General features: G+C 38.2%; 1 protein-coding gene across 28 annotated transcripts in view; it reads left to right on the top strand.

Annotated features, from left to right (window-relative positions):
• LOC125455090 (calcium/calmodulin-dependent protein kinase type II subunit delta) overlaps positions 1-26,076 on the top strand; it is a 297,229-nt gene that overhangs the window by 246,983 nt on the left and 24,170 nt on the right. For 7 of the 28 annotated variants that reach the window (XM_048536737.2, XM_048536704.2, XM_048536698.2 and 4 more), the window contains exons 14-16: positions 22,473-22,532; positions 23,074-23,118; positions 24,870-24,918. In XM_048536737.2, the coding sequence (XP_048392694.1) occupies positions 22,473-22,532; positions 23,074-23,118; positions 24,870-24,918 (154 nt within the window). Of the gene's footprint in view, positions 1-13,378; positions 13,412-22,472; positions 22,533-23,073; positions 23,119-24,869; positions 24,919-26,076 lie in introns of all 28 variants that reach the window. The other 21 variants (XM_048536874.2, XM_048536844.2, XM_048536836.2 and 18 more) reach the window with 4 other exon arrangements.

Below are 26,076 nucleotides of genomic sequence, written 5' to 3'. Positions count from 1 at the left end.
ATATTTCCAAACATGGGAAAATATGCTAAACAATTAACTGAAAACTAGAATTGGCTGAATATATCTGAAAATGTGACCACAAACACACACAATCTTTTGCACAATTGAGAGAGTCAGTGCAAAAATTGTTGCAAGGATTTTTATCATCAGCTGGGACTATGTTTTGCTATGAGTGTACTTAATCCTACGTGATCTTTACTCACATTGGAATCTTGCATGTTGGCCTTGGTTTTGCAAGATTTGATCAAACTTAAGTTCAGATTGATCAATATCAAGAACTGGATTTGAAAATAATGTCTCATTTGGAAGACCTTTCCATTGTCATTTCTTGGTCATTGATTGAAAAATAGCTATTTAAATTTAACCTGAGGAAAAATCTAAAATATGATTTATTTACAGTTTAGCCATCCTGAATGATCTTAAGATATTCCCTATTCAACCCTCAGAATGCCTACCCTACGTTTTTGGAGGGACTTCTAAATTTTGGGAGAATGAAGAAACCTCATCATGCTTTTGAATTTTAAGTTGAAATAAGTTGATGATGTAGAATAATTTTCCTCAAGTCACTTTTTTTGTTAAATTGGCAGGCTATTGCGAGGGTAAAGGAAAGATGAATCTAAACATGAGTGTATTTGTGTTTGGTGGGGGAAATGCTCTGGCTTAGGAAATCAGTTTCCAGGTCCAGATCTGCCTTCAGCCAACCACTTTCTAACTAGAACTGAGGGAGCATCATTGAGGCAAGGACTCTCAGATTGATTTCAGGAGATGAGTGTATTTACAAATTCCAGGATTCAGTGCCTGCCTGAGAAGCACCGGTGATGGTCCTCTCTGATGAAGGGTCTAGGCCTGAAACGTCAGCTTTTGTGCTCCTGAGATGCTGCTTGGCCTGCTGTGTTCATTCAGCTTCACACTTTGTTATCTCGGATTCTCCAGCATCTGCAGTTCCCATTATCTATGGTCCTTCCCTTGACTGTTCTTCCCCATTCCTGCTTCTCAGGCCTGCAATTCCCCGTTAACTAGACATTTTTGACCCACCCAGGATCATCAACTGGCCTTATTCACCACTTTGTACCATTGGCTACACGAAAAGGATGGAGATTCAATGTTGAGGTCTTTACTGATCGACACCTGACCCAATAGCAGGTTTGCATGATACAGAGAATTTTGCCTGGGGACAGGGAAAAATTGTCAGTGAGGTTGATCAATTGGTGATAGGAAAAGAGGCTGGCCTAATGCTCATGTGTATACTGAATTTGTTGCCTGGGTGGTGTGTTTGCAAAGTACTTTTGATGCCCATTGACGAAAGGTATCCAATATGACCAACCAACATTATTATAGAACAAAGATTTCAGATTCTTTCACCTTTTATGTTACAAGTCAAATATCTGAAAAAATAGTATTTTCATCAAGGAGTAACATTCAGTGTTTATTAAAGAATTATTAAGTTGTCCATTTGAAACTACGTATCTCAACTGGTGAATTGGCTGAGTAGATACCTTGGAAACAACATCAACATCTACCTTGAAGGTATTATTTCAATTTGTAATGCCACTTTTTAACCAAATATTTGTTCAAAACTTACTGTCAATATTTTGACATTGTTAACATAAGCATTATAAGTATTTAATAGATGTGATCTGATGCATCATGCCATATTCTAAAGTATCAATTTGGTGACTTATAATTGATGCATGAAATAGTTCTAGTTAGGGTTTAAGAGTGGCCCTTCTAACCCTTCCTTCAGCATTTCCACCAAATGCCGTCTGCCTTTTTTTAAACCTACTGTTCAAATTTAAAGACCTCCTCTAGAATTTTTTTAAGGAAGCCAAAAAAGCCTGTTTCCAGGGTTTTGTTCAGGAAAAACAAAATGTGAAAGAGATGGAAAAAACCTAGATAAACTTGAGCCCTAATCAAAGCTCTGTTTTCTGTTATGAGCAAATCTTACCTAAAGATTTCAAGATTAAACAAGAAGTCCTTGCATTCAGTGAGCTCTGCAGTTATTGCGGCATTATTGTAGATCAGTAGATCAATATGAAAAATTACAATGCCACAACTTTCAAAAATGATTCATTTTCAAATCTGTAGTGCTCTTGATCAACCCTCAATCAAAGTAATTGATTCTGCTACCTTTATTGTCCTTACTCTTGATACAGGGGAAAAAATAAGTTTACTTAAAGCGAAATAAATGCTTCACATGAAGTTGGAAAGTTGATTTACCTGTTACATTTGCATCCATTCATTTTGTCTAATTGTACCATATATTCACATGTTTTCTGAAGTAATACTGCTTGATTTTCTTATGAAATCTATGCTTGCTCTCTCTACCACATGTAAACTCAATAGCGCAGTCTTTTCATGCAGTATAAAAAAAATTATTAATTATGTCAGTAAGTAATATTTTATTTGCTGAAAATCTGCTCTCAGAATTCCTATTTCATTTCATTTGCTTCAACCGATCAAGCTTCTCCCTGGATTAGCCAATTATTCATTTTGGTATGATTTATGTAATAATTTTCACTGGTTTCACTTCTGTATTTATTGTCTAACTCTGTGCTGTTGAAGTCTAAGACACAATTAAATTTTTGTTTGGTTTTACTAATTTGTGATTTTACGGATGTTGCTTAAAAAGCTGCCTTTGGTTCCTGTTAACGACATTAAAGATTTAAGTTGCTTTACTTTTAAATATCTAACTGGGGAAAAAGATTTTTATGATCGTATGTTACTTATACACAATGGGATGATAGTGTCAAGTGCTTAAAAAATGTTTTGAATTTGTGGCAAATAAATAATGTCAATTTTGCTTACAGTTATTACCAGTACATCATTTGTATTAGAAGCTGTTAGAACAAAGCTCTGATTTGCTTAGTTGATGATTGTATTAATAGCCAAGGGTCTAAATTGCACACCTCCCCCTCAGATCTGGTGTATTCATCCTATCAAGTGTTGAGGGCGTGTCCTGTCAATTTAGTTCAATTATGTTTACACAGAAAGAATCTATTCTTCAGCTGGAGAACTGTAGCCAAATTTATACAGGAATAAAATGTTTCTTAATAGATGAGTAACACACATTAATCACTGGTACTATTCCATTTACAACTCAATGCTATAGAACTTCACAGCATAAGAGACCACACATTCAGTTGTACTTATGCCATCTCTTGGAAATAGCTTTCCACTCTTTCTAATTCTTCCACTATTACCGCTACGCTCTTTAAAAATAATTAACAGTTGTAACAAATGGTCAAAGCGATCACTTTAGAGTGGCAAGTGAAAACAAATTTTTACATTAAAATATCTGAAATATATCCATGTCTTTGGAAATATGCCCAAGAAAACTGGTATTGAAGCAGAGATGATGAGAGTGATATATAGCTTGTTCAAAGAGACAGTTTTGAAATATTTCTCAAGTTGGAGAGAATTCAAAGTTTAAGGAGACAGGGCTTCAGAGTAGGCTTTGACACTCCCACTAATACTGGAGAAGAAGGTATTCATAACAGAGGTAAGAATTAGAAGGTGGAAATAGGCAAGTTTATAGCAAGACCAAGAGTTAAATTTTTATGTATTGTGTAGCCTAAGCCAAAATAATTGACAAGAGAAGGGCCTATCAATGACAAGAATGTTGCACAGTCCCCTGACTCTGAAATGACTGATATCACGAAAAGCTTTATTAAAATTTCAAGTTTGGAATATACCATGAGATGTAAGAGCAGATGTAGGCATTTAGCACTTCAAGTCTGCTGTGCCATCCAGTGATGTCATTGGCTGAGCTAATAATCTTCAATTCCACTTTTCTCCAATGTCCCAAAAAAATGCCTGTCTTAGTCTTGAACATACATAACAACCCAGCCTCGACAGTCCTCTGCATAAAGTAACATAGATTCACTACCCTCTGAGAAAAGAAATTCCTTCTCATGGCTGTGTGGCACCTTATTCTGAAGTGATGCCCGCTGATCTTAGATTCTCCCACAATGGGAAACCCCCTTTCTTTACCTACCCTGTAAGGTCCTCTAAGAACCTTACATGTTTCAAAAGCATCACTTCTCATTCCTGTTATCTTATTAAGTAAACTAATGTGTGATATCATCAAACATTGCTGAAAATCCATATATATATGACATCAACTGCTTCTCCTTTATTTATCCTGCTTGTTACTTCCTCGAATAACTCTAGTAAATTTTTCAGGCATGACTGCACCTTAATGAAGTTTTCCTGACTCTGCTTGATCATACAGTGTATTTCTAAACGATCTGCTGTCATATCCCTTAAATTAGACTCTAACATTTCCCAATTATAGACATAAACCTAACTGGCCTTTAAGATTCCTGGAAGTACATCCACTATCTCTGTAGGTACTTCCTTTAATATTCTACAGTGCATCCTCACAGGTCCACGAGACTGATCCGTCTTTAGTCCCATCAGTTTCTCCAGTGCTTTTTTCTCCAGTTATAGATAATGTATTTATTTCCTTTCCTCCTTTTGTCTCTTGATCATTTAGCAATTTTGGTACCTTGTGTTTTCTACTGTGAAGACAAATGTAAACTCTGTCATTTCATGATTTCCAATTATTGTTTCCCAAGCCTTGTTCTCTAAGGGGAATGCGAGGAAATGAAAATGATATATAAAGCTGTTGCAATTGAGAGGCAACATTGTGAACCTGAAATACAGAGTCTTGTACTATTTAAATTAAAACTTGGATAAGGGTTCAAGAAAGAAGCCAAGATTGCAAAATGACAAAATGATTAGGGAACGGAACTTTTAAGAGTGATACATGCAGTTTTTGAAAATGTACTGGCTGTATAACTTTAGCCTTGGATGAAATCATTCAGATTCAGTCCTGCAGAGAGGGGTTTGATGGACAGTAGAGGATGAATACAAGATCAATTAAGAGAGAATGAGCTACAGTTTTACCAATGTTTTCCTCACAAAGGATGCATTTTGCAACCTTGCTTGAAATGTATTGGCGTTCACAAAATGTGTGAAAGTTGGAATGGATGAAATTAAACAAGTATGACATCTTAAGTCTGGTGATCTTAAATATTTCACATTCTCTTGTTTATATATAGCTTGAACTTTGAGCAAGATAGTGATAGATGTAAAGAAAACTTAGGCTGGTGAAATAGACAGGCAATTGTAAAATGGTATATAATTCAGAAGAGTGTTAGATTGTACAGTGATACAAAATTTGTAAAAGCAAAAAAGATATTAGAGAATCCTAAATTTGATGAATAGAGACATAGGGCTGCATTTAGGAGGAGGTTTGCATGGAGTTGGACAGACTTGAAGAAGGCAGGTTTAATAGGTTGCAGCTTGTTAATACAATTAAAAAGCATATTAAGATCAGTTTACAGTTTAATTTACAGTTGACCCATTGCCTTGCATAGCAGCCTACCTGGATGCAGGCTTCTGTTGGAAAACCAGGTCATCAGTGTTCCATGATAAGCTTGAGACCACCCACCTCTTCCTTCTTACTGCTACAGTAAGTAGACGCTCACTGAGAGGGCTCTCATTCTACAGGGTGCTGGTCTTCTATTAAATATAAATCTGTGGGAAGTGCTGAGAGAATGTCAACTTCTTGAGGTGCTGTCAGTCTCTGTTAACTGCATCACCATCATGCAATTCCTTAAGTGTTTGAGGTCCCCTATTGGCCCACAACCATCAAAGCCCCCTCTGTGCCTTCAGCTACATTCAGTTCATTGGCCAATCCTTTAAAAATCTTTGTGACTATTTCCAACATTGAGTGATGCTGAGAGTCAGATTTGATCCCAACCTCAGCGGCCCAATACAGTAACAAAAAAAACACAGACCAAGGAAGTGAAAGCAAGAAAATTATGATGAACCTTTTCTTTAAAACGAAAAGTTGACTTCAGCTGGAGTATTATACTGAACTCTGGCCAAGGTATTTCAGAAATAAATGCTTTAGAAAGGGCCCCGAAGAGATGGACGAGGGCTTTCAGTTACCAGGTTCGATTGGAACAACTCGGTTTGTTCTCAGGCGAACAGGAGATGTGGTAGAGATGTTCAGAATTGGCAGTGGGGACGGGGCGTAGGGGAGGTGGGGGGAACGTGAAACTTCTGGACTGATTAGAAAGCGAGATTGTTTGCAGAATGATTGAGAACTCGAGCACAAAGCTTTAAATTGATTGCACAAGAACAAAAGGCAACTTAGATTTTTTAAAAAATACTGCATTTGGTTGCAGTCTGTATTACACTGCCTGAAGAGTAGAGAGAGGTTTAATTCTGGCCTTAAACAGGGAAGTAGCCAAGAAAAAGAATTTGCAGCGATTTGGGACTAACTGAATTGCTCTTCCTGATAGTTGGCATGGGCTTGATGGGCTGAATAGCCTCCTCCTTGCTGTAACCATTTAATGAATCCATCTCTAGCTCTGTCATCTTCATTGAGACATTGCAAGGTGGTGTGCTGACACCTACAGTGATAGTATGTCTACTTCAGTCTGATGTAAGGATGTGACACACATTCTGGGAACTGTTGTACATGGATGGAGAGGCACATATCCATCTCATAATTTGCAGCTCGAGTCAAATTCTTTGCGTTGCTCCCCGCAGGAGCTGAAGGTAGTATGTCTATTACACACTGTCAGCCAATTTGAGGAGAATTGAATTTATGATGCATAGAAAATTGGATGGGTGCATGGGCAAATTATGCTAGTTTCAAAAGTTGATTTTAAACCCAGGGAATATTTTGTACAGCAAACCCAATAACAAGTCTAAATATTTAAATATGGGAAAGTAGTTTTATCGAAGAGTCATTTTAGTTAGTGGCAAATAAAGTATATTAGGCATGCAGAAAACATCGGTGTATCTCAGTTGCATGATTCTTTGTTGTTAACCCAATGCAAAAAAGTCGTTTTCACTCAATTTATTCAGAAAAATGGACATACAATATCTATTACATGTTTAGATTTGACACACAAAAATGTGTTATAGAAGTCACGAATGCCTGATCATAAGTGCATGTTCTAATGAATAATTTTTAAAATTATTCTTCTCTTTTAGCATAACGGGCATAGCAGGGTGCAGCTGGAAACATGACACTCTGTTGAGAGCAGCAAAATTTGGAAAACATTACACGGGGATACTGATGCATGGTTTTGGTTGGGTGTTTTATCATCTCTGAGTGAAATAGACATAATTCTTTATCGGGGGGCAATGCTTGCAGTTTGGCGACTGGCGCTTTATTCAGCCTTAGAATTTATATGGCTGATCAAGGTGCAGCAGCAGTCATTCATTCCTTTGGCATAAATGTGAAGCTTGCCTAACATTTATTTTGCGCTCCTGCAATTGGCTTTTTCTGAAAGACTTAACAACAGTTTTGCACTCGTTTTGGAAATGAATAAGGGATGGATTTCTTTCCAGCATTTCTTTAGGGAAGTTGATGTAATCTTTTTGGTAGTAAGGTAGAAGATAATGCTGTGCATAGTTCTTTTTGGTATATGTTACCTTGGGTAATATTTTCTTCTTGAGTTCTCTGCCCCTAAAGCAGTTCTGATCACAGCCTCCACCGTGGATATAACAAGGAAGCAGATCCTGAATCCGCTCTGGTGGGAAGGGGGATTGAACTCTGCACTGTTCAAGTCAATCTGATCCATATAGAATCGAGTCAAACAAAATAATTGCCAAGTTACAGAAAAATAGAATGCTTCCTGAGTAGTCATTTATTTTCTGTACATAGTTATGTTCGAATGTTTCATGAAAACACTAATCAGATCCCTGGTGCATTTGCTGACTCACTTCCACTGTCTTCAATGTAAATCTCAATTTATGATCCATTTTCCCTACCTCAGAGGCTTAGGCATATGTCAAAAAAAAGCTTAGAGCTTTAATTTATTATGTTTTTTAGAACCTTGAACCTTAATCAGGACTCCCTTTTCTGAGCCTGTTGATTCTCTCCTTTAGAAAACCGCTCTGTGTCTGCCTCAAAGCCAGCATGTTGCTTCAGTACTCTGGTGATCAGAACAATGAGGCGATTCAGGTCTTTTCTTTCCTCACAGTACATTGTCTGCTTGTATAATGTTGATTTCATTGATATCTTCAGACCCTTTCCCTATGTTATGTCCTGTATTTTTAATGTTTTGCTCCCTTTGCCCAATATTATTTGTTCACATTTGTGAGATAGACAAATCTTTCAATCTACCCATGCTTGTCTGGATGTTAGTTCACTTGTTCCAATCCTCAGATATGTCGTATGCATCCCCACCTCCAACTAAGCTCCAAAATATCAGTAGGCCAGCATGTTACGTTTTGTTGCACTTTGAAATTGCTCCCATTTCTACTTGTAACTCTAGGTACAGGTATTGATGTTTTTGGAACCCTAGTAAGCATTTTCCTTCATTCAATGTAGTTGTAAATAAAACTGCATTTTTTTAAACTTTTGATTGAAACAAATTTTTTGATCTACTCCAAAAGCTACTGTCACCATATTTTTGCCTCTGACCTTGCAAACCAATCTCTTCTGATGCATTGTGTCCAGTTTTACTGAAAACCTAAAGGATTTTACTCACCACTAGGCTGGTATCCATTTTATAAATATATTCACAAATTAACTGTTATGTTTCTGTAATATTAGGGTTATGAAGATACAGTAGGATTAGTTCATGTAGCCTGGCAGTACTGAAGGAGAACACGTAGAGGGTAAGCTGAAGAACACAGGAGGACTTCCATTGTCTCTTAACACTAGGAGGAGATAGAGGACTTGAATGTCACAGCATGGATTAGGGTAGGGGAGAGAGAGAGAGATGCTGCCTGGCCTGCTGTGTTCCTCCACCTCCACACTGTGATGTTTCTGACTCTGGCATCTGCTGTTCCTACTATCTCTGAGAGAGATCAGAGGCTCCAACCTCTCCCCTGCAGAACAGGCAGCCCTCTGCTCCAACCCCAACCTCACCATCAAACCTGCAGACAAGGGTGGCGCAGTGGTAGTATGGCGCACTGACCTCTACATTGCCGAGGCCAAATGCCAACTCTCTGACGCCACCTCGTACCGCCCCCTTGATCATGACCCCACCCCTGAGCACCAAACCATCATCTCCAACACCATCCATGACCTCATCACCTCAGGGGACCTCCCACCACAGCCTCCAACCTCATTGTTCCCCAACCCCGCATGGCCTGTTTCTATCTCCTTCCCAAAATCCACAAACCTGCCTGCCCTGGTCGACCCATTGTCTCAACCTGTTCCAGCCCCACCGAACTCATCTCCACCTATCTGGACTCCATTTTCTCCCCTTTGGTCCAAGGACACCCCACCTATATCCGTGACACCACCCACGCCCTCCACCTCCTCCAGGACTTCCAATTCCCTGGCCCCCAGCACTCATTTTCACCATGGACGTCCAGTCCCTATACACCTGTATTCCTCATGCAGATGGCCTCAAGGCCCTCCGCTTCTTCCTGTCCCGCAGGCCCGACCAATCCCCCTCCACCGACACCCTCATCCGCCTAGCCGAACTCGTCCTCACCCTCAACAACTTCTCTTTTGATTCCTCTCACTTCCTAAGACAAAGGGGGTGGCCATGGGTACCCGCATGGGCCCAAGCTATGCCTGCCTCTTTGTAGGTTACATGGAACAGTCCCTCTTCCGCACCTACACTGGACCCAAACCCTACCTCTTCCTCCGTTACATTGACTGTATCGGCACCGCCTCTTGCTCCCCAGAGGAGCTTGAAAAGTTCATCCACTTTACCAACACCTTCCACCTGAATCTCAAGTTCACCTGGGCCATCTCCAACACATCCCTCACCTTCCTGGACCTCTCAGTCTCCATCTCAGGGAACCAGCTAAAAACTGATGTCCATTTCAAGCCCACTGACTCCCACAGCTACCTAAAATACACCTCCTCCCACCCACCCTCCTGCAAAAATTCCATCCCCTATTCCCAATTCCTGCGCCTCCGCTGCATCTGCTCCCAGGATGAGGCATTCCACTCCCGCACATCCCAGATGTCCACGTTCTTCAAGGACCACAACTTTCCCCCTGCAGTGGTCGACAACGCCCTTGACCGCGTCTCCCGCATTTCCTGCAACACATCCCTCACACCCCGCCCCCACCACAACCGCCCCCAGAGGATCCCCCTCATTCTCACATACCACCCCACCAACCTCCGGATACAACATAGCATCCTCCGGCACTTCCACCATCTACAATCGGACCCCACCACCCAAGCTATTTTTCCATCCCCACCCTTGTCTGCCTTCCGGAGAGACCACTCTCTCCGCGACTCCCTTGTCCGCTCCACACTGCCCTCCAACCCCACCACACCCGGCACCTTCCCCTGCAACTGCAGGAAGTGCTATACTTGCCCCCACACCTCCTCCCTCACCCCTATCCCAGGCCCCAAGATGACCTTCCACATCAAGCAGATGTTCACCTGCACATCTGCCAATGTGGTATATTGTATCCATTGCACCCGGTGTGGTTCCGTCTACATTGGGGAAACCAAGCAGAGGCTTGGGGATTGCTTTGCAGAACACCTCCGCTCGGTCCGCAACAAACAACTGCACCTCCCAGTCATAAACCATTTCAACTCCCCCACCCCGCATTCCTTAGACGACATGTCCATCATGGGCCTCCTGCCGTGCCACAATGCTGCCTCCCGTGGGTTGCAGGAACAGCACTCATATTCCGCTTGGGAACCCTGCAGCCCAATGGTATCAATGTGGACTTCACAAGCTTCAAAATCTCCCCTTCCACCACTGCATCCCAAAACCAGCCCAGTTCATCACCTCCCCCCACTGCATCCCAAAACCAGCCCAGCCTGTCTCTGCTTCCCTAACCTGTTCTTCCTTTCACCCATCCCTTCCTCCCACCTCAAGCTGCACCTCCATTTCCGACCTATCACCTCATCCCGCCTCCTTGACCTGTCCGTCTTCCCTGGACTGACCTATCCCCTCCCTACCTCCCCACCTATACTCTCCTCTCCACCTATCTTCTCCTCTATCCATCTTCGGTCCGCCTCCCCCTCTCTCCCTATTTATTCCAGAACCCTCACCCCATCCCCCTCTCTGATGAAGGGTCTAGGTCCGAAACGTTAGCTTTTGTGCTCCTGAGATGCTGCTGGGCCTGCTGTGTTCATCCAGCTCCATATTTTGATATCAGAGATCAGATGCTGTTTTGTAAGCTTCCATGGGGTCAAATGGAAAGGTTGAAATTTGTGTATTGTAGGTTGGTTCTTGTACATGTATGTTTCATTCACTAACCCTCTTGCTCTCAGTCACTGTAGTATTAATCTGTCTCTAGTTGTTCTACACCTTCACCCCACCATCATCATTGTATCATTTGTATCTTGTAATTGGCAACAAATCACAATTGATGCTAATGCAAATCTTTGTATGAATCTTTCAAATGTGAGTGTAAGAGAAAGTGGACTGAACAAAACTGAGACAGGTTTTCTCTCTAGAAGTGAGCTATAGCAGGACTTCTGGCTAGCGGTTGGTCTTCGGGTGGATCATGGCCAAATTTTAGGAACTGAAATCATTTTACTGTTCCCTTTTCAGCACTCCCTGGACAGGTCCCATATAGTCAAGTATAGCAGAGTGGCACCATTCTGCAATGTTTGGCAGAGTTGGTGCAGAGAACCAATTATTTGGTTGCTCTGCTAAAGAAACTGGTAAAACCAAAATGGTATTGATGTGGCTGATCAAGAGTATGTTCCACTGATTGCAAGAAGACAGAGTTTGTGGAGTTTCTAGCAGGGTCGTTGTACCCTCAGTCTCAGCTGTTTGATGTCAGAATAGAAAATAGCAAGAAGCTTGTTCTACTCCTCTCACCCAGTTGGCTTTCTGGCAAGCCTGAAGAAAGAAGTAGATTGACTTGTACCCAAAATTCCTGTGCCCCATTGCTTTGACACAACCACTCCAGATCCATGACTCTGGCCTAGTCTCTTTCTCAACTGAACGAGAACCACTTCTGTTACAAAAGCTTACTCTAATTGATCATTCCGTTTATGCTTAACTAAGTACACATTATTTATAATACTGTTATCAGTGGACACTATTCCACCACTCTACTGGGAAAAATAAACTATTAATACTTCAAACGTATAGGAAAAGTTGCAGCAAACAGCCCCTTGTGTTCAAAGTGGATTTGTGTTCATTTGTTTCTCGTACTGTGTCCTGCTTAAAAGTACGCCCGTGATTTCTTTTAAGCAATGACTTGATTTGAAACTTTCTAAAATGAATATTTCCTCTTTTTTTCTTAAGTTTTAGGGGAAAAAAGTTAAAATCAACACCAGAAGGATAAATTTAATCACAATTCCAAGTTTGAAATTATGTAGTATTTCAGTTAAAAATCTTCTTTTGCCTATCTGCTGTTTCCTAAAATAGAAACTGACAGTTGATAAAGCCTTTTTTGGGAAAATAGGAAGCAACTTCTGTCATAGCGTTACTTTTTACAACCAATGCCTGACCATTAGTTCACAGGTCGGCGCAACATCGAGGGCCGAAGGGCCTGTTCTGCGCTGTATTGTTCTATTGGGCTCACAACTAAGGTACAAGTTTGAAACTCCTTTACTAATTGACCTTCCTTTTTTTGTAAAGGATAACATGTATTCAACCAACCTTACTGGAAGGAAGTAGGATAAACCAAAGTTGAGTTCATTCTTGCACAAAAAAGTGCATTTTATGTTGAGGCTGAAGAGTGGAAAGGTCGAAATCTGTGGATCAGACTGCCCTGATGACTTAAAGCAGTCACAATGACATCATGACTTTTTTTAACATTGATTGTATTGTTATCAATCAGACCAACCTGATCCAGCATTAGTATAATGATGACCAAACCTGCTCTAATAAGATTAGGTCCTGAAATTCATGCTTTGTCTATGACTCAGTGCATTAATTTAGTTAGTGCGTCATATGCTACAAAACCTTTTTTGAGATAATTAGCATCAGTTGCTTCATTCTTCATTTCTAGTTATGAAATTACATAGCTATTTCTATGCTTTGGTATACTTGTGCCCATTCAAAGAAAATTTTTACCAAAAATTCAAAATAAATTAATGTTTAGTGTTTCACTTTCCAACTCTGTCATCCCGTTGTGCCATATGTAATCTTGTATCGTTTACCTCTTCAAGTATATATTTTTATAGAGCCTTTGCATTGTTTGACAACTATTCTAACCTTTATACCCTGTTTATGTTGCCTTTTTTAAATATTCTGGTTTCTGCCAAGTTTAGTTCAGCTTTTTTTCTTCCCAATACTAATTTGGAGAAAATCTGCCTTTTTGCACTTTATTTTTTGCCTCCCATATGTGGAATTATTTTTATTCGTTTCCAGATATTTTAACTGCAGCACAAGACAGCTTCTGAAGAAATCCTTTCTTTAAACTGTCAAAATTACATTCTTTTTCTTTCTCTTTGATTGGTCAGAAAAGGAAGTCCAGTTCGAGTGTTCAGATGATGGTGAGGATTATTGTCTGACAGATGTTTTTTTCTTGGATTTTTTGTATTATTTTGTGAAAATGGTGCATTTTATATTTTTCATTTTTAATTGCATTTTAAGATGCCATTTTGTTCGGCTTTTGTCTTATTTGAATTTGTTCTACGTTGTGAATACTACAGTCGAAGCACATCTGATTCAAGCAATGTGTCACTTGTTAAAATCATCACAAATACAAAAGAGAATTTATTTTATTACAGCAAAAGCAGTTAATGAAACAAAGAGTTTAAAAAGCAGCCTTGATATTTGTGTCTCGTTATTTTTGTTCCTTTCTCGCACACCATTTCCAATAATAAAATTATGAGATACTTGGTGCTTTGAAATCCCTGCCACATTCTTTTTAATTGTGTTATAAAAGTTTACCCCTTGTAGTTAAAGAAAGGGAAGGTCTGTAGTTTAATTGAAGTAATGATTTCTACAAACTAATCGCACACAAAGCTGTCTATTCTGTATTGGGTTCTACCAATAAGTTACAGTAATACATTATTAAACTTATTGACCGTTCTCTTTGCCATATCATGTAATCACAATGTTCATGTGTTAACTTACAGTAATATTTACTCCATATTTCGCACTTGCTTGTACATTTTGGGGCATATTAACTTGGACATGAAGCACCAAAATATAAAATATATCCATTTCAGGAATAGTGACCTTCAATTCAAGGTTATAACACTTAAACTTTGCAGTTATTATTATGGATCATAAAATAGAATATGATTTTTGATTTGTGTTATGGAATTAACCACATTGTTTATCTAAAAATCAGCAAAGTGTAATTCTGAAGGTGATGTCAGGATGTCTAATGCCCTAAAACTGGTTAAAGCAGCAAGAAGTTGCACAAAATTACATTTTCATAACAGGTCTAATTGATCAATTAAAATTTTATTAGACAATGGCTGTATACATGTCAAAAACATAAATTTATGAAAGATTCAGTCCAACAGAAACATTTAAATGATTTAAAAATTAGAATTTATATCATACCCCACATTCAAGCTAAAGCTTTTGAATGTTCATGTATCAATGTCAATTGTTTGAGGCGAAGCATAATAAATTTCTGTAAAGCAACATATCCATCAAGTGTGAGGATTTATATGCTTGTGAGGTCAGAAAATGCCTGCAATCTTTGTGAGCTTGACCACATGATTAAATGTAATGGTTCTGTTGTGGCGCAGTGTGCTGCAGTATGATATGCAGCGCAGTGTACTGGTAGGCCATGGGTTCGTTTTCCGTGTGGACTGTTGTATGGAAATGTGAAGTGAGGGCTAGCCAAGTTTTAAAGGTGAGAAGAAATTGGAAGGAAATTCACTCTTAATCTCCAATCTTTCTGGTAGCAGAAGAACCAGACAAAATCACATGACTGCAGACTGAGCTGGACCCTCAAAAACCACATTTAATTGTACTTCAAAATGATCTTTTTTTTAAAAAAAAGTGGCTATATATTACTTAATACATTCGAATCTTTAAAACGTTGGACCCTATTGCAATGCACTACTTCATCTTACTATTCCTAGGGGCTGCTTTTTCCTTCGCTGTGCTACCACAGCAGGTAATGGTTTTGCATGCACAGCCTTTCAGTATCATTACTAACCATTTCTCTGCTTGTTTCTTTCCTTAAGCTAACACAGCAATTCCCTTTAGTTTCTCAACTATTTGCATTTTCATTTTGGAGTGCATTTCTCTTTACATGCCGAGAATATTTAACCAGAATTTACTTGAGAAGCAAAACTATGCAAACTAAAAGCAAAAAAGTGTTTGTAAGTTAATGAAGAATGAGATAATATAGATGTTAATCTTCCTGCAGCATTATTTCTGGCCATCTTGTCCAGTTACACTTGGGCCACTGGTATCACAGGTGCAAATTTTTCCGACTGTAACAATCTTTTGGTTTGATGCTATTATAAACATTCCAAAAGTTTAAGTTGGTTGCCTTGTGGTTATGATGAAGTCATTCACGATAGGTTACCTTCTAAGATGGAAGATGGGACAGTGGTTTGGTGGATTAAATATATGGGACGTGTGTTTATTTGGAGCTGATAAAATTAATAAAGAAAATCTTGGAAAGCCCATCTGAGGTTTTCAGCTCACCAATCATAATTAGCAAAACGTTTCCATGATCTGAGCTCGCATATTTTCTAATTCACAATATACTGTACACATAACCTGGAAACTTTTAGTTTTGCCATTAGCTCTCCCAATGCTTTTATTTCCAACATGTGTGACATTTGAAAATGTCCAAGTGCTGAGCCAGTGACCTCCAAATCCCGTGAGCAGGTTTGAAATTCCCTGACACAGCAAATTTGAATAGAGTTTTGTAAGAGCCACAGTTTAGAGACTGGTAGGTGAAATTTAACTGTGAAACAGTATCAATCCCACGGTCTGTCATGTCCTCCATGTCACCCGTGTAGCTAGTCAGTCTGCATCCTCTATGATCAAACCTCAGGAGGCATGTGAAAATGGAAAAAAAAGAAATTTCTCGCAATCTAATACAGATTTCACTTCAGTATATTTGTTGATGAGAAGAGCCCCATTCATGAAACACGTTCAAGGTTTTAAATTTCAAGTGATTAATCTCTGATTTTAAAAAAAATGTACTTATATTCTGACCTCCCATCAAAGGCAGCTAATTCTTTAGGAGACCGTTTAAATTGTCAATCACCCTGTGAACTCGTAATTGTCGGCTGAGATCACTGAAGATTTTGAAACTCGGATTATGGCCCTCCTGTGGTGCAGTGCCAACGTCCCTACCACTGGGCTGGGAGGCCCAGGTTCAAGTCCCACCTGCTCCAGAGGGGTGGAGTCACATCTCTGAACAGCTTAATTAGAAAAATAGATTGAAATTCAGGTGAGCATTCATGCTGTTATAATGATAGCCCTTGGCAAAAATATCACCATGTGTTTGTATTAAGCTATATAACCATGCACTACTTTGTTTCAAAATTATTCCAGCCTCATGAAGTCCAGTAGATTTTTGTTTTTTTTTAATTTCACTGACAGTGGCAGATTTTTTAAAATCTAAAATATTCAGATCATGACAATTATTCAGACCCTACCCACCATTCATTTCCTATCTATTTCATCAATTCATGCCTCCTGTTCTGTTGGTTGACGATCTGTTTGCAATCAGTTCAAACACTGAGTTCTCATGTTTCTAGCAAGTATGGAATTCCTCCTGTTTTCCATGCCCTTTACCCTGCCAGCAAAAATTGGATTAGAGGGAAATGGGAACAGAAATTCTGCATCAGGGTTACACCCACCATTTTTAATTTTCTATAATCTCTAACAATCTACCTCAAAGTTTTGCATTTCTGTATGAAATACTGAAGGATTACTTGCACTGTTAATTACTTCTGCTTTCCTTGTCTTTCCTGTCCTGATTTTATCTGTTTGATTCCATTATAGTTAATCTATTCTTTTTATTTTTAAGTAGTATAATCTGTTGTACTGTTTTCTTAAAAATACTTTAACAAATACTAAAGATTCTAGCCTTCATTTTAAAACTGAGACAAAATTAGAAAAATAAATCTTCTCGTATCTAAAAATTGATTCCCAGCCTTTTTCCAGTTATTGGAATCCATAAGACTATAGATTGACAAACATGTCCATGTTGCAGTTTGATGCCATAACTGTATAAGTTGTTAAAGCTTCATCAAGATGAAAGTCTGACTATTTCTTGCTTTACTGTTTACATTTCTTCTATATTCTCAATACTTCTGCCAGTTAGCCATCACTTTGTTTTACTTCCTTGCTTTTTCCACATTGTGCAAACTCTTATTGCCCCCTAGGACTGTGCATGCTGTTATTGCCCTAAATGGCTTTTGATTTGATTGAAAATTCTCCTTTTCTGCTGTAGTTATTCTTATTGGAGCTCACCTTAGTAGCACAAGTTTTAACATTCTGTCTCTCCTTTTGACAAATATCTGATGCATCCTAAAGGAATATTGTGACCATATCTATGACCAAATTCCTTCTGCTTGGACGCATGTCAAAGCTTTGGAGGGGGTGAAGAAGCGACTAACTTGAATGGTTCCAGAAGCAAGTGACTTCCAGTTTCTTTAGACTTCCCACAAAACTGGCTCGTTCTCGATAGAACAGAAAGGATCAAGGGGAAACTTGATAAAATGTTTACAGTTTTGATTGTATTCCCATTAATTTGATCAGAAATAATTTATTCAAGGTAATTGGCAGAAGACCTTAAAAATAATGTTAGGGGGAAAATGTCAGTATAGCAAGTTGCATTGATCTGCGATGCATTGCTTCAAACGGTGGTGGAAGCAGACTGAGAATCCCAAAAGAGAATGTTTCCGGTGAACACTTAGTAGATATACAAGATGCAGTCATCAGCTATAGTCACCTTCTGATGGTTAGGACTAACTTATTGGGTCAAACTCAAAGTTGACATTCCATTCATTTCCGTCAAAGAGTTTGACGGAGTTTAACTCAGCAGCGTCTTTCAAAAGAATACTGGATAAATATTTGAAAAGTCAATTGTAATACTTATTTCTTTCCCAAGCATTCACCACTTTGCTGACTTTTCTTAAACAGATTAGAATTTTACTTTTCTCAACTTTTATTTTGCTTATGAGCTGTCTGATGCATCCAGGTCTCAGATTGGATGGACCCCTCAACAGAAATGTGTACCTATGCACAGAACAATATCGCTAAGTTATTTTGCACAGTTGGTTAAATGGTTTATAGTGCTGTAACATCCTAAGGGTTAATCTGCATTGCAAATGTTTTTAGCAGTTTCAGCCTTAAATTCTTTTTGACTTCATTTATAATGAATTTATTCATGTGCCATTTTAATTACTGTGACATTCCTGAAGGGGAATACTATCTAATTCTTTACAATTTCAGAAATACTCAAGCTGCCTAAACCAGCATAGTATTTGACAAAAATTCCTCTGGGTCAGAAGACACGAGTATACAACCAGCAAAGTAATCACAAATAGGGACCCTTTTTTGCAAAATTTTTTTTCATGGAGTCATTCTGAATAGTCGTATAAGCCTGTCTAATTGGCTCACCTGCATGAACAATCAGAAACCTTGTTTTAGATTCAGGAATGGTAATTGCAGAACTTTATTTCTGAAGAGTAATTCAGCATCTGCTGTATGTGTCTTGTGAGAGGAGTGGATTTAATGGCCAAATAGCTGCTACTTCAGGCTGTATGTCATTTTAAAAAGGTCAGCAGAACATTTTCATTTGTAGAATTAAATATGACAGGAAAGCATCAGATGAATAAATATCCTTGGGCGTCATTTAGCTGGAGAGACATTTGCTCACAGAGCTCATGGTGAAACATGAACATTTATGAACAAATGCAATAATATATTTACAACTAATTGTTCCCTGTGCCATTTTAGGTGCTTTTAGAAGGCTCCTAATCTGTTTTTTTGTCTGTGTCCTGGTGCAAGACCGATTCTGGTGGAATTTGTGCCTGGAAGGCCTACTCGTGTTGAGTGCGTCTAGTCCAGAAGCAGGTGCACCCTTCTCTACTTGACCTCCCATAAGACTGAGAATGGTAGACAGAGTGAAAGTGTAAAGTCAAGCCCTGAGTGTCCAAAGAGAAGATTTCTTGGGCGGGGGGGGGGGCGATATTTGGTTCCTCCCCAGCTCTGTGCCTACTGGTACTGCCCTGTCTGTCTGTGAGAAAGGTCACCTCCATCGCCCTGTGCCTTAATATTAGTGCTGAGCGCCACTGGCTGGAGCGATGGATTGCAGGTCTGTTTTAGATATCCTGCAGACACTGGGAGTGCTGGACTAAGCTCTCCATGGCAGCTGCCAACCTGTTCAAGCCATACACCCACATGCGAGGTGTAATGTGGTGACAGTGCGACTGGAGCAGTCCTGCAACCTTTGGCCCACTGCCCAGGACAAAATTGCCTGTTACTGCTGTCTCTGCTACATTTGCCAATCAGATTTGTCAATCACCTATGATAATTGCTGTACCAGTTTGTAAGCCCTGATTATTTGTTCCTGAACACCCTCTTTTGCACTTTTAGGAGATATATATAACTTACTCTCAAAAGTGACTTACCTTTATTTCTTATTCTCACTCAAGTTGATTCCACATTGGGATGTTTAGAACGAAGGTAATCTCTCACTATTGAATCAGTAGCATCTTTCAATAAGAGCCAGTCTGCTTCCTATTTCTCCCTCCCTTCCTTCTGAAATGTCAGGTACCATTGAATATTCAGGTCCTAGCCTTGGTCACCTTACAGCCACACCTCTGTGATGGCTATAATGTCAACATATTTATTTCTATTTGAGCTTCCAATTCAACAATTTTGTTACAAATAATGCGCACATTTAGGTACAAAGCCTTTAGCTATGTATTTTTACTTTTTTTAACAAACTCTAGTCTTATTGGCTGGCATCTTCTCAAGTCTTGACATTGTCTTGTCCTGCCATGTTCTGGCTATCATTGCCCCATTTCCATATTGAATTTTTGCCTTGTCATTTCCTCTTAATTTATCACAATTTACCCCATGTGATGTCTTGCTCCTGTTGTTTAGTATACAACTCTCCTGACTACCCTAGTTCTACAGTCCACCAGAAGATTGCCCCCAACACAGTTTAGGTGAAGGCAATCAGAACAGTTTTGATTCCACTTTCAGCAGTCCTGCTGTCCATGCCCCATGAATTGATATGAATTTTTCCTGCACCAATTTTTCAGATGCATCCTTAACTTCCTAATTTTATTAACCCTATACGATTATGTTGATGTCAACTTTGAGAGTCTGCTTTTTAATTTAGACCTCAACTGCTCGCAATCCCTAATCAGAACCTCTTTCCTATTCCTGCCTGTTGTTGTTAGCTATGTCAACCCTGATAACCAGATCGTCCGTCTCAAACTGAAAAGTTACCGTCCAGCCCTGAGCAAATGTCCTTCTCGCATTCCATATTTGTAATGTACTGCACAGCTGGAAATATGTCTTAACTGTTGAAAGTTTATTAAGACCTAAAAATACAAGCAATCTATCCTTTAATAATTTGCACTCTTGTTAAATTGCTTCATGGGGGACTTCACCTCCCCATAGAGACTCAAAGTAGAATAATTCAAAGAAGGAAAGTAATAAGGTAGTGATACTGAAGTTCTTTTTTTACCAGCGTGAGAATGGATTTTCAATTTGATTAGCTTTAAGGAGATGAAATATTTTGCGAAGTTTGAGAAATTAAGCATGTTAATGTCTTACTTATCCAGCACATTTACTTGGAACTCAAAACAACAGAATATATTCCAAACCTTCCTCATTAATGTTTCAAAGGTTTACAAAAAAACACTTCCAGTAATATTGGAAGTATTTTCTGCATGCAGGCAATCCATTTCAGTGCACTAACTGATTCTGCTAGTGTGCAGTAAATATATGGTTTCCCTAGGCTTTCAATGCGTATGCGGTTCATTATCCAAGCAGGATTAAGAGTAAAGATTTGAGTTTTTATTTTCCAAAAGAATGTCTCTATGGTACACCGTGGAATTAATTTACTGCACACATTGAGCCTTGGTTTATTACAAGAACTTAAGCTATTTATGCAACTCCAGTTTGACACATCTTTTTTCCTATATCTTTTTTTTAAAAAAAACAGCACAAATGCACTGCTGGAATACTTGACTTTATTTTAGTTATTTCCATTAAATGTTGCTTTTGAAACATAATTCAATCAACAAACTTGAAGACGTACCTCTGAAACAGATTTTAGATGGTTGCTTTTGAGGATTTTCCTGAAATGTGAATTATAAAATTAATGCTGATTTTTCAAAGTTGCAAAGTGAAGACATATTAGAGACACAAAAATATTAATTGGCATTGTAAAAACATTTGTAAAAATAATTTGTTGCATTTGGTGGAAGATCTCTTCTGACAAAATACAACAGGAACCTGTCATTTTTATCTCTCTTCAGAACGTTACTTGGCAATTGAGCAATGCTTGTTTAAATCTAATGCAAATACATTAATATGCCTCTTTGCAATGCACAAAATTGCCTAGGCCATGACTTAATTAACTTCAGGCAGTTATTTAAAACCTCTCTTCATGTGATGAGTTCATCTCTATTATTTCTTTTGAGTTTCATAGATGGCAGCTTTGCATATCTTCCCACATCTCCTTTTCTCCGACACACCTATTTTGTTTATTTCAACAAGTGCCTGTACAAATCAATTACTTTATTGATACTTCACTTCTGTTCTGTGCAGATGTACATAAATTCAATTCGAATCTGCTATACTGAGGCCTGGTTGCATTCGAGAGAATTGCTAAGGTGTCACCAAATGCAAATAAGTTGATGCGGAAAGTAGTGGAGAATGGAGTGGCCGTTGTTGGATGGATGATGAATATTTTGAAAGGAAATGAGAGACAGACTTGTCCTCAATTGCCCCATCCCCATACATTTTCTTGATTTCTATATCTGATGTCAGAAGATGAGTTAAGCCTTTTTCCCTTCAAGTTATGTTACTTCTCTGATGCTAAAATATAGGTATATTTGCAAATCATGTTTTGCCCAAAACTTAACAGTTAAGAGGTGATATTAACCAGAAAAATTGTAAAATTGGCACTGTTCACTTCTCTGTTTCATAACTTCACTCTAAGTAGTACCAGTAGGTTAGAAGGAGATAAAGAATGCAGCTGAAGTCTAATGTAAATATAAATTTTTTTACTGTCCTTCAACAGTAGTTCAGCTACATCAGAGTTGAATTGAAACCGCATGTGTATATGTGATGTGTTTGGGATATTTGATTATTTTGTATATTTGTGCTGCTGTTACTTTTTGTTTGTGTAATGTCTTACAGATTGGATGTAACATTCTTCCTAATTCTTGTACTGCTTATTCAGCCAAATCAAATGTGTAACCAAATACATTTTTTCTTATGACTTCATGCAGTCAATGGAAGTCAAAGTCTTATCTTAGGAAGATTGCTAATGGCCCACATTAATTTCCAATGGATGGACATACAGTCCGATTGTATAGTAGAAACGTTACTTTGGAGGCTTATATTTTTCTATTTTTAACTTGCCTACAGATAAACAACAAAGCCAACGTAGTAACCAGTCCAAAAGAACCCATACCTACCCCAGCGCTGGTATATCTTGATTCCTCTTTCTTTATTTACTTTCCATTTCTCTGTTGCTTTTTGAGGTAGTGTGTGATTATCGATACATACCTTGATCTGTTATGTGGGAAAATCCAATGTGAAGCATCATATTCACAGTTGTTTAGTGTGTCTTTGAACCTGCTGTCACAGTTTGCATGTTGTACTGGCAGATCGCTGCCTTCCTGCATGTTGCTTTTAGCTTGTCTACTGATGTCAGCTGCTTAAGACTTAGCAGCACACATCTTTGACTTCAGGGAGCAAAGAAAATGTGATATTAGACAGTTCAAGAAATTGCATGCTGCTACTTAAGATGATTAGGTCATTTCCCGCAGGATGTCTAGGCAAGTTGCTGGTAGTAGTAGAAACCCATTCTTGTTCTTGGTTTTTTTTTAATGTGTTTATGATTTGTTTTTTCCACATGGCAGTAAGTGACATTGCTCTCATCTTACCATTCTAGTAGTTGGCATTTGCACATTTTAATGACTGAAGATAATCTTGACCAATGAGAGTTTTCTTTTATCTTGCTCAGGAGCCCCAAACCACTGTAATCCACAATCCAGCTGATGGAAATAAGGTATTCCAAGATCTGCTCATGGGTTTAAGCATTGCAGAGCTTGTAAAGATTTGTTACGTTAGGTATCCAAGCTGTGATGATTTTAGTTTTGCAACATACAGTATCCTGTCAAGAGATTATAGAATATGCAGCTGGTGTGTTCAGCGCATCAGGTTTTGCAAAGTTCTTTAGCTTGTTCTTCCTTCCACCGGTGGCTTGGTTTTCTGTTTTTGTTTGAGAACGGGAATGCATGACCATTCAGCAAGCTTCCAGTATTCTTTGTATATTCAACCTACCTCATCTTAGTAAATCTGTGTAGACGGGCACAAGCATGAAGTATTGTCACCTTCATCTGTGTTATGAGCTGCATGAGATAAAGGACATGCATAACTTCGTGGCTGTCGAAAGATTGTGGTCATTTTTCCTCAGAGTATATGGGCCCGGCTAGTCAATTACAGTGTGTGAAATGGTTTCATCCACGGAACATGTTGCATTTTAAAACTTCTGCTTGAAAGTAATGCCTTGTCATTCTTTTACTCCAAAGTCATTTCGATAAATTTTGTAATTTTTATTTTTTTGCATTCTTGAGGTCATTTAATGGTTATTCATTTGAACTGAGTCACAAAGTAATGAACTGAGCTACTTACTGAACTGAAGTTGTTTTCTCCCACAGTTAAAATTTTAATGGATTTAGAAAGATGCAAGGACAAATATTGTACTTCAGTTTTGTGGGTACGCTGGTCATGAAATTACCTATTTTCTAGAGTATAAAGTACAAGAATCATTTGCCTATGTGATGTTTTATCATCTATCAATAGTGCAAAACTATTGTAATTTTGAAACTTTGACAACTAAATATGATTAAATTACATGTTTCAAGCAAATGGCTGTAATCACCATTATGCTACATCTGATTCGACATAAGATTTTAAAAACGTTACTCAGTTTTAAAATAACTACTAAATGCCTGTTAATGTTTAATTTGTTAGTACAAGTACTGAGTTCCATCAAAGCTCCAGTATTAAAATTCATTTTGTTACTACCACACATCAAGAATTTTAAGTTATCTTTTGTCAGTAATTGCATGTTTCATGGTTCTTGTACACCCTCTGGATGGTTTGTTGTGCAGCAGAGAATGTTAAACTGCACAGGAAATAATGTAATTAGCTGTGTATATTTTCAAAGTAATGCATGATGTATGTGTCGACTCTGATTTTGTTTCATGGTGCATTCTGGTTGGAAAATGTCACTATCCTCTCAGGATGGGGTGGTATCTATTATAAGCAACTGAACGTTTTCACTGTACTGCTCCAGGTCACTTTTGGTCTTCATATCTATTTCACATCTATAAATTGCTTCCATATTTTTATTTTTGATCAGTGCTGTGTCAGTCTGCAGTATCATAGCTGTACGTTAATGAGCCATGCTACCTTTTGAATGAGGTTTCTTAATGAAAATTGTCTTTGATCTTTAAGAAACTGACCTTAGTTACAAAATTTATTTTACAGAAAGGATCATTCTTTTGTTTTATACTGTTTGTTGTGGCAGACATCTGTTGAAATTTTTAAATCACTATAAAACCGTTTTGAACAACAATCATCAAGTCATAAATGCAACTATACGTTAAATAGTAAAAAGTTATCTACATCGCATGCTTATTGCATCCATGTTCTTCACTTCAGTCTTTGCATCGGGTGTGGGTTTATTCTTCAAAGACTGCATGTAAATAAGCCGCAGTGTCTTCACAAAATGTTATCTTATTTTCCTCTTAGGAATCCTCAGAAAGTACCAACACCACCATCGAAGATGAAGATGTGAAAGGTAAGCCAAGTAAAGAAGTAGAAATTGTTCTAGGCAAGGGGTTTAAGCTCAGTCTTAAAATGTTTTATTACCACTGAAGTAACTAATATTACTTTATTTGGTAGCAAGAGAGAGGTCCCATTCAAATTTACTACCATCATGAATCTTGATTTGATACTAATAATCAATATTGATTTTACAGTTAAATAGGTGTATTTTTTGGAACATATTCAAGGATAAATTGTTACTATGTCTAAAATGGATTACATTAGATTTGAAAATAGGCCAATTGAAAACATTTTCTGAAAGTTCTAACACTTACGCCACTTATTATTCAAGGTAACAAAACAATTTAGGCATTTAGATGTGTAGCGCTTTTAGTTTTAATCTTACTTGCCATAATTTACATACCTATCGTGTCCATTCTGTTTATTTATAAAATCACTTCTGTTCAGATGCCAGTCTTACTTGTTTACAGTATGCACTTCAAATTTGTTTAGCATAATGTTTGTTAAAAATTTTGTTTTCAAGCATCGCACTCATTTCATTTCAGAATATTGGGAGCACATTGTTCTTGATTCTTGCATTTTAACAAAACAAACTACATTTTCTGCAAAGCATTATTTTAATTGTTGCTCCTGTTTATATTGATCTTGCTTTACGTTTAGTGAGCTGTATTGTTACTGCTTCATTAATTCATTCTCGGGATATGAGTGTTGCAAGCGAGGCCAGAATTTATTCCCCTGGTTGATAAAATTTCTGCCGTGTGAGTTTCTTACTAAAGTATATTGCAGTAATGAAACAAGCATTGTTTCATTGTCATTTGCACAGTAACCTGCAGTTCTTTACCTAACAGCAGTTTGAGAGCCCCATCATCAGAATTGGAGCAATTCAATGAAAACATTAATCATCACTTCTGGATGCAGCTAGTAATGTTGTGAAGCGTTGAAACCTTTTCAGTGCCATACATATCTCGAGAAATATTTACATATTTCACAATGCATCCAGAATAATGAGATTTTAAACATCTTGCAGGTCTAACAGCCTACTTTCCCTTTGACATGAGTACTGCATATTAGATTTTCCAAACTGAGTCGTCATAAACCATTCAAAATAGAGAGTTAATTTGCATCATCACAGTAAATATTGTGTTTGTTTAGTATTGTGCTTTTTGTCCCA

The sequence above is a fragment of the Stegostoma tigrinum genome, chromosome 1 (genome assembly GCF_030684315.1).
Source record: "Stegostoma tigrinum isolate sSteTig4 chromosome 1, sSteTig4.hap1, whole genome shotgun sequence".
Taxonomy (NCBI): domain Eukaryota; kingdom Metazoa; phylum Chordata; class Chondrichthyes; order Orectolobiformes; family Stegostomatidae; genus Stegostoma; species Stegostoma tigrinum.
The sequence above is the reverse complement of the archived record's forward strand: the minus strand, read 5'-3'. Positions and strand labels throughout refer to the sequence as shown.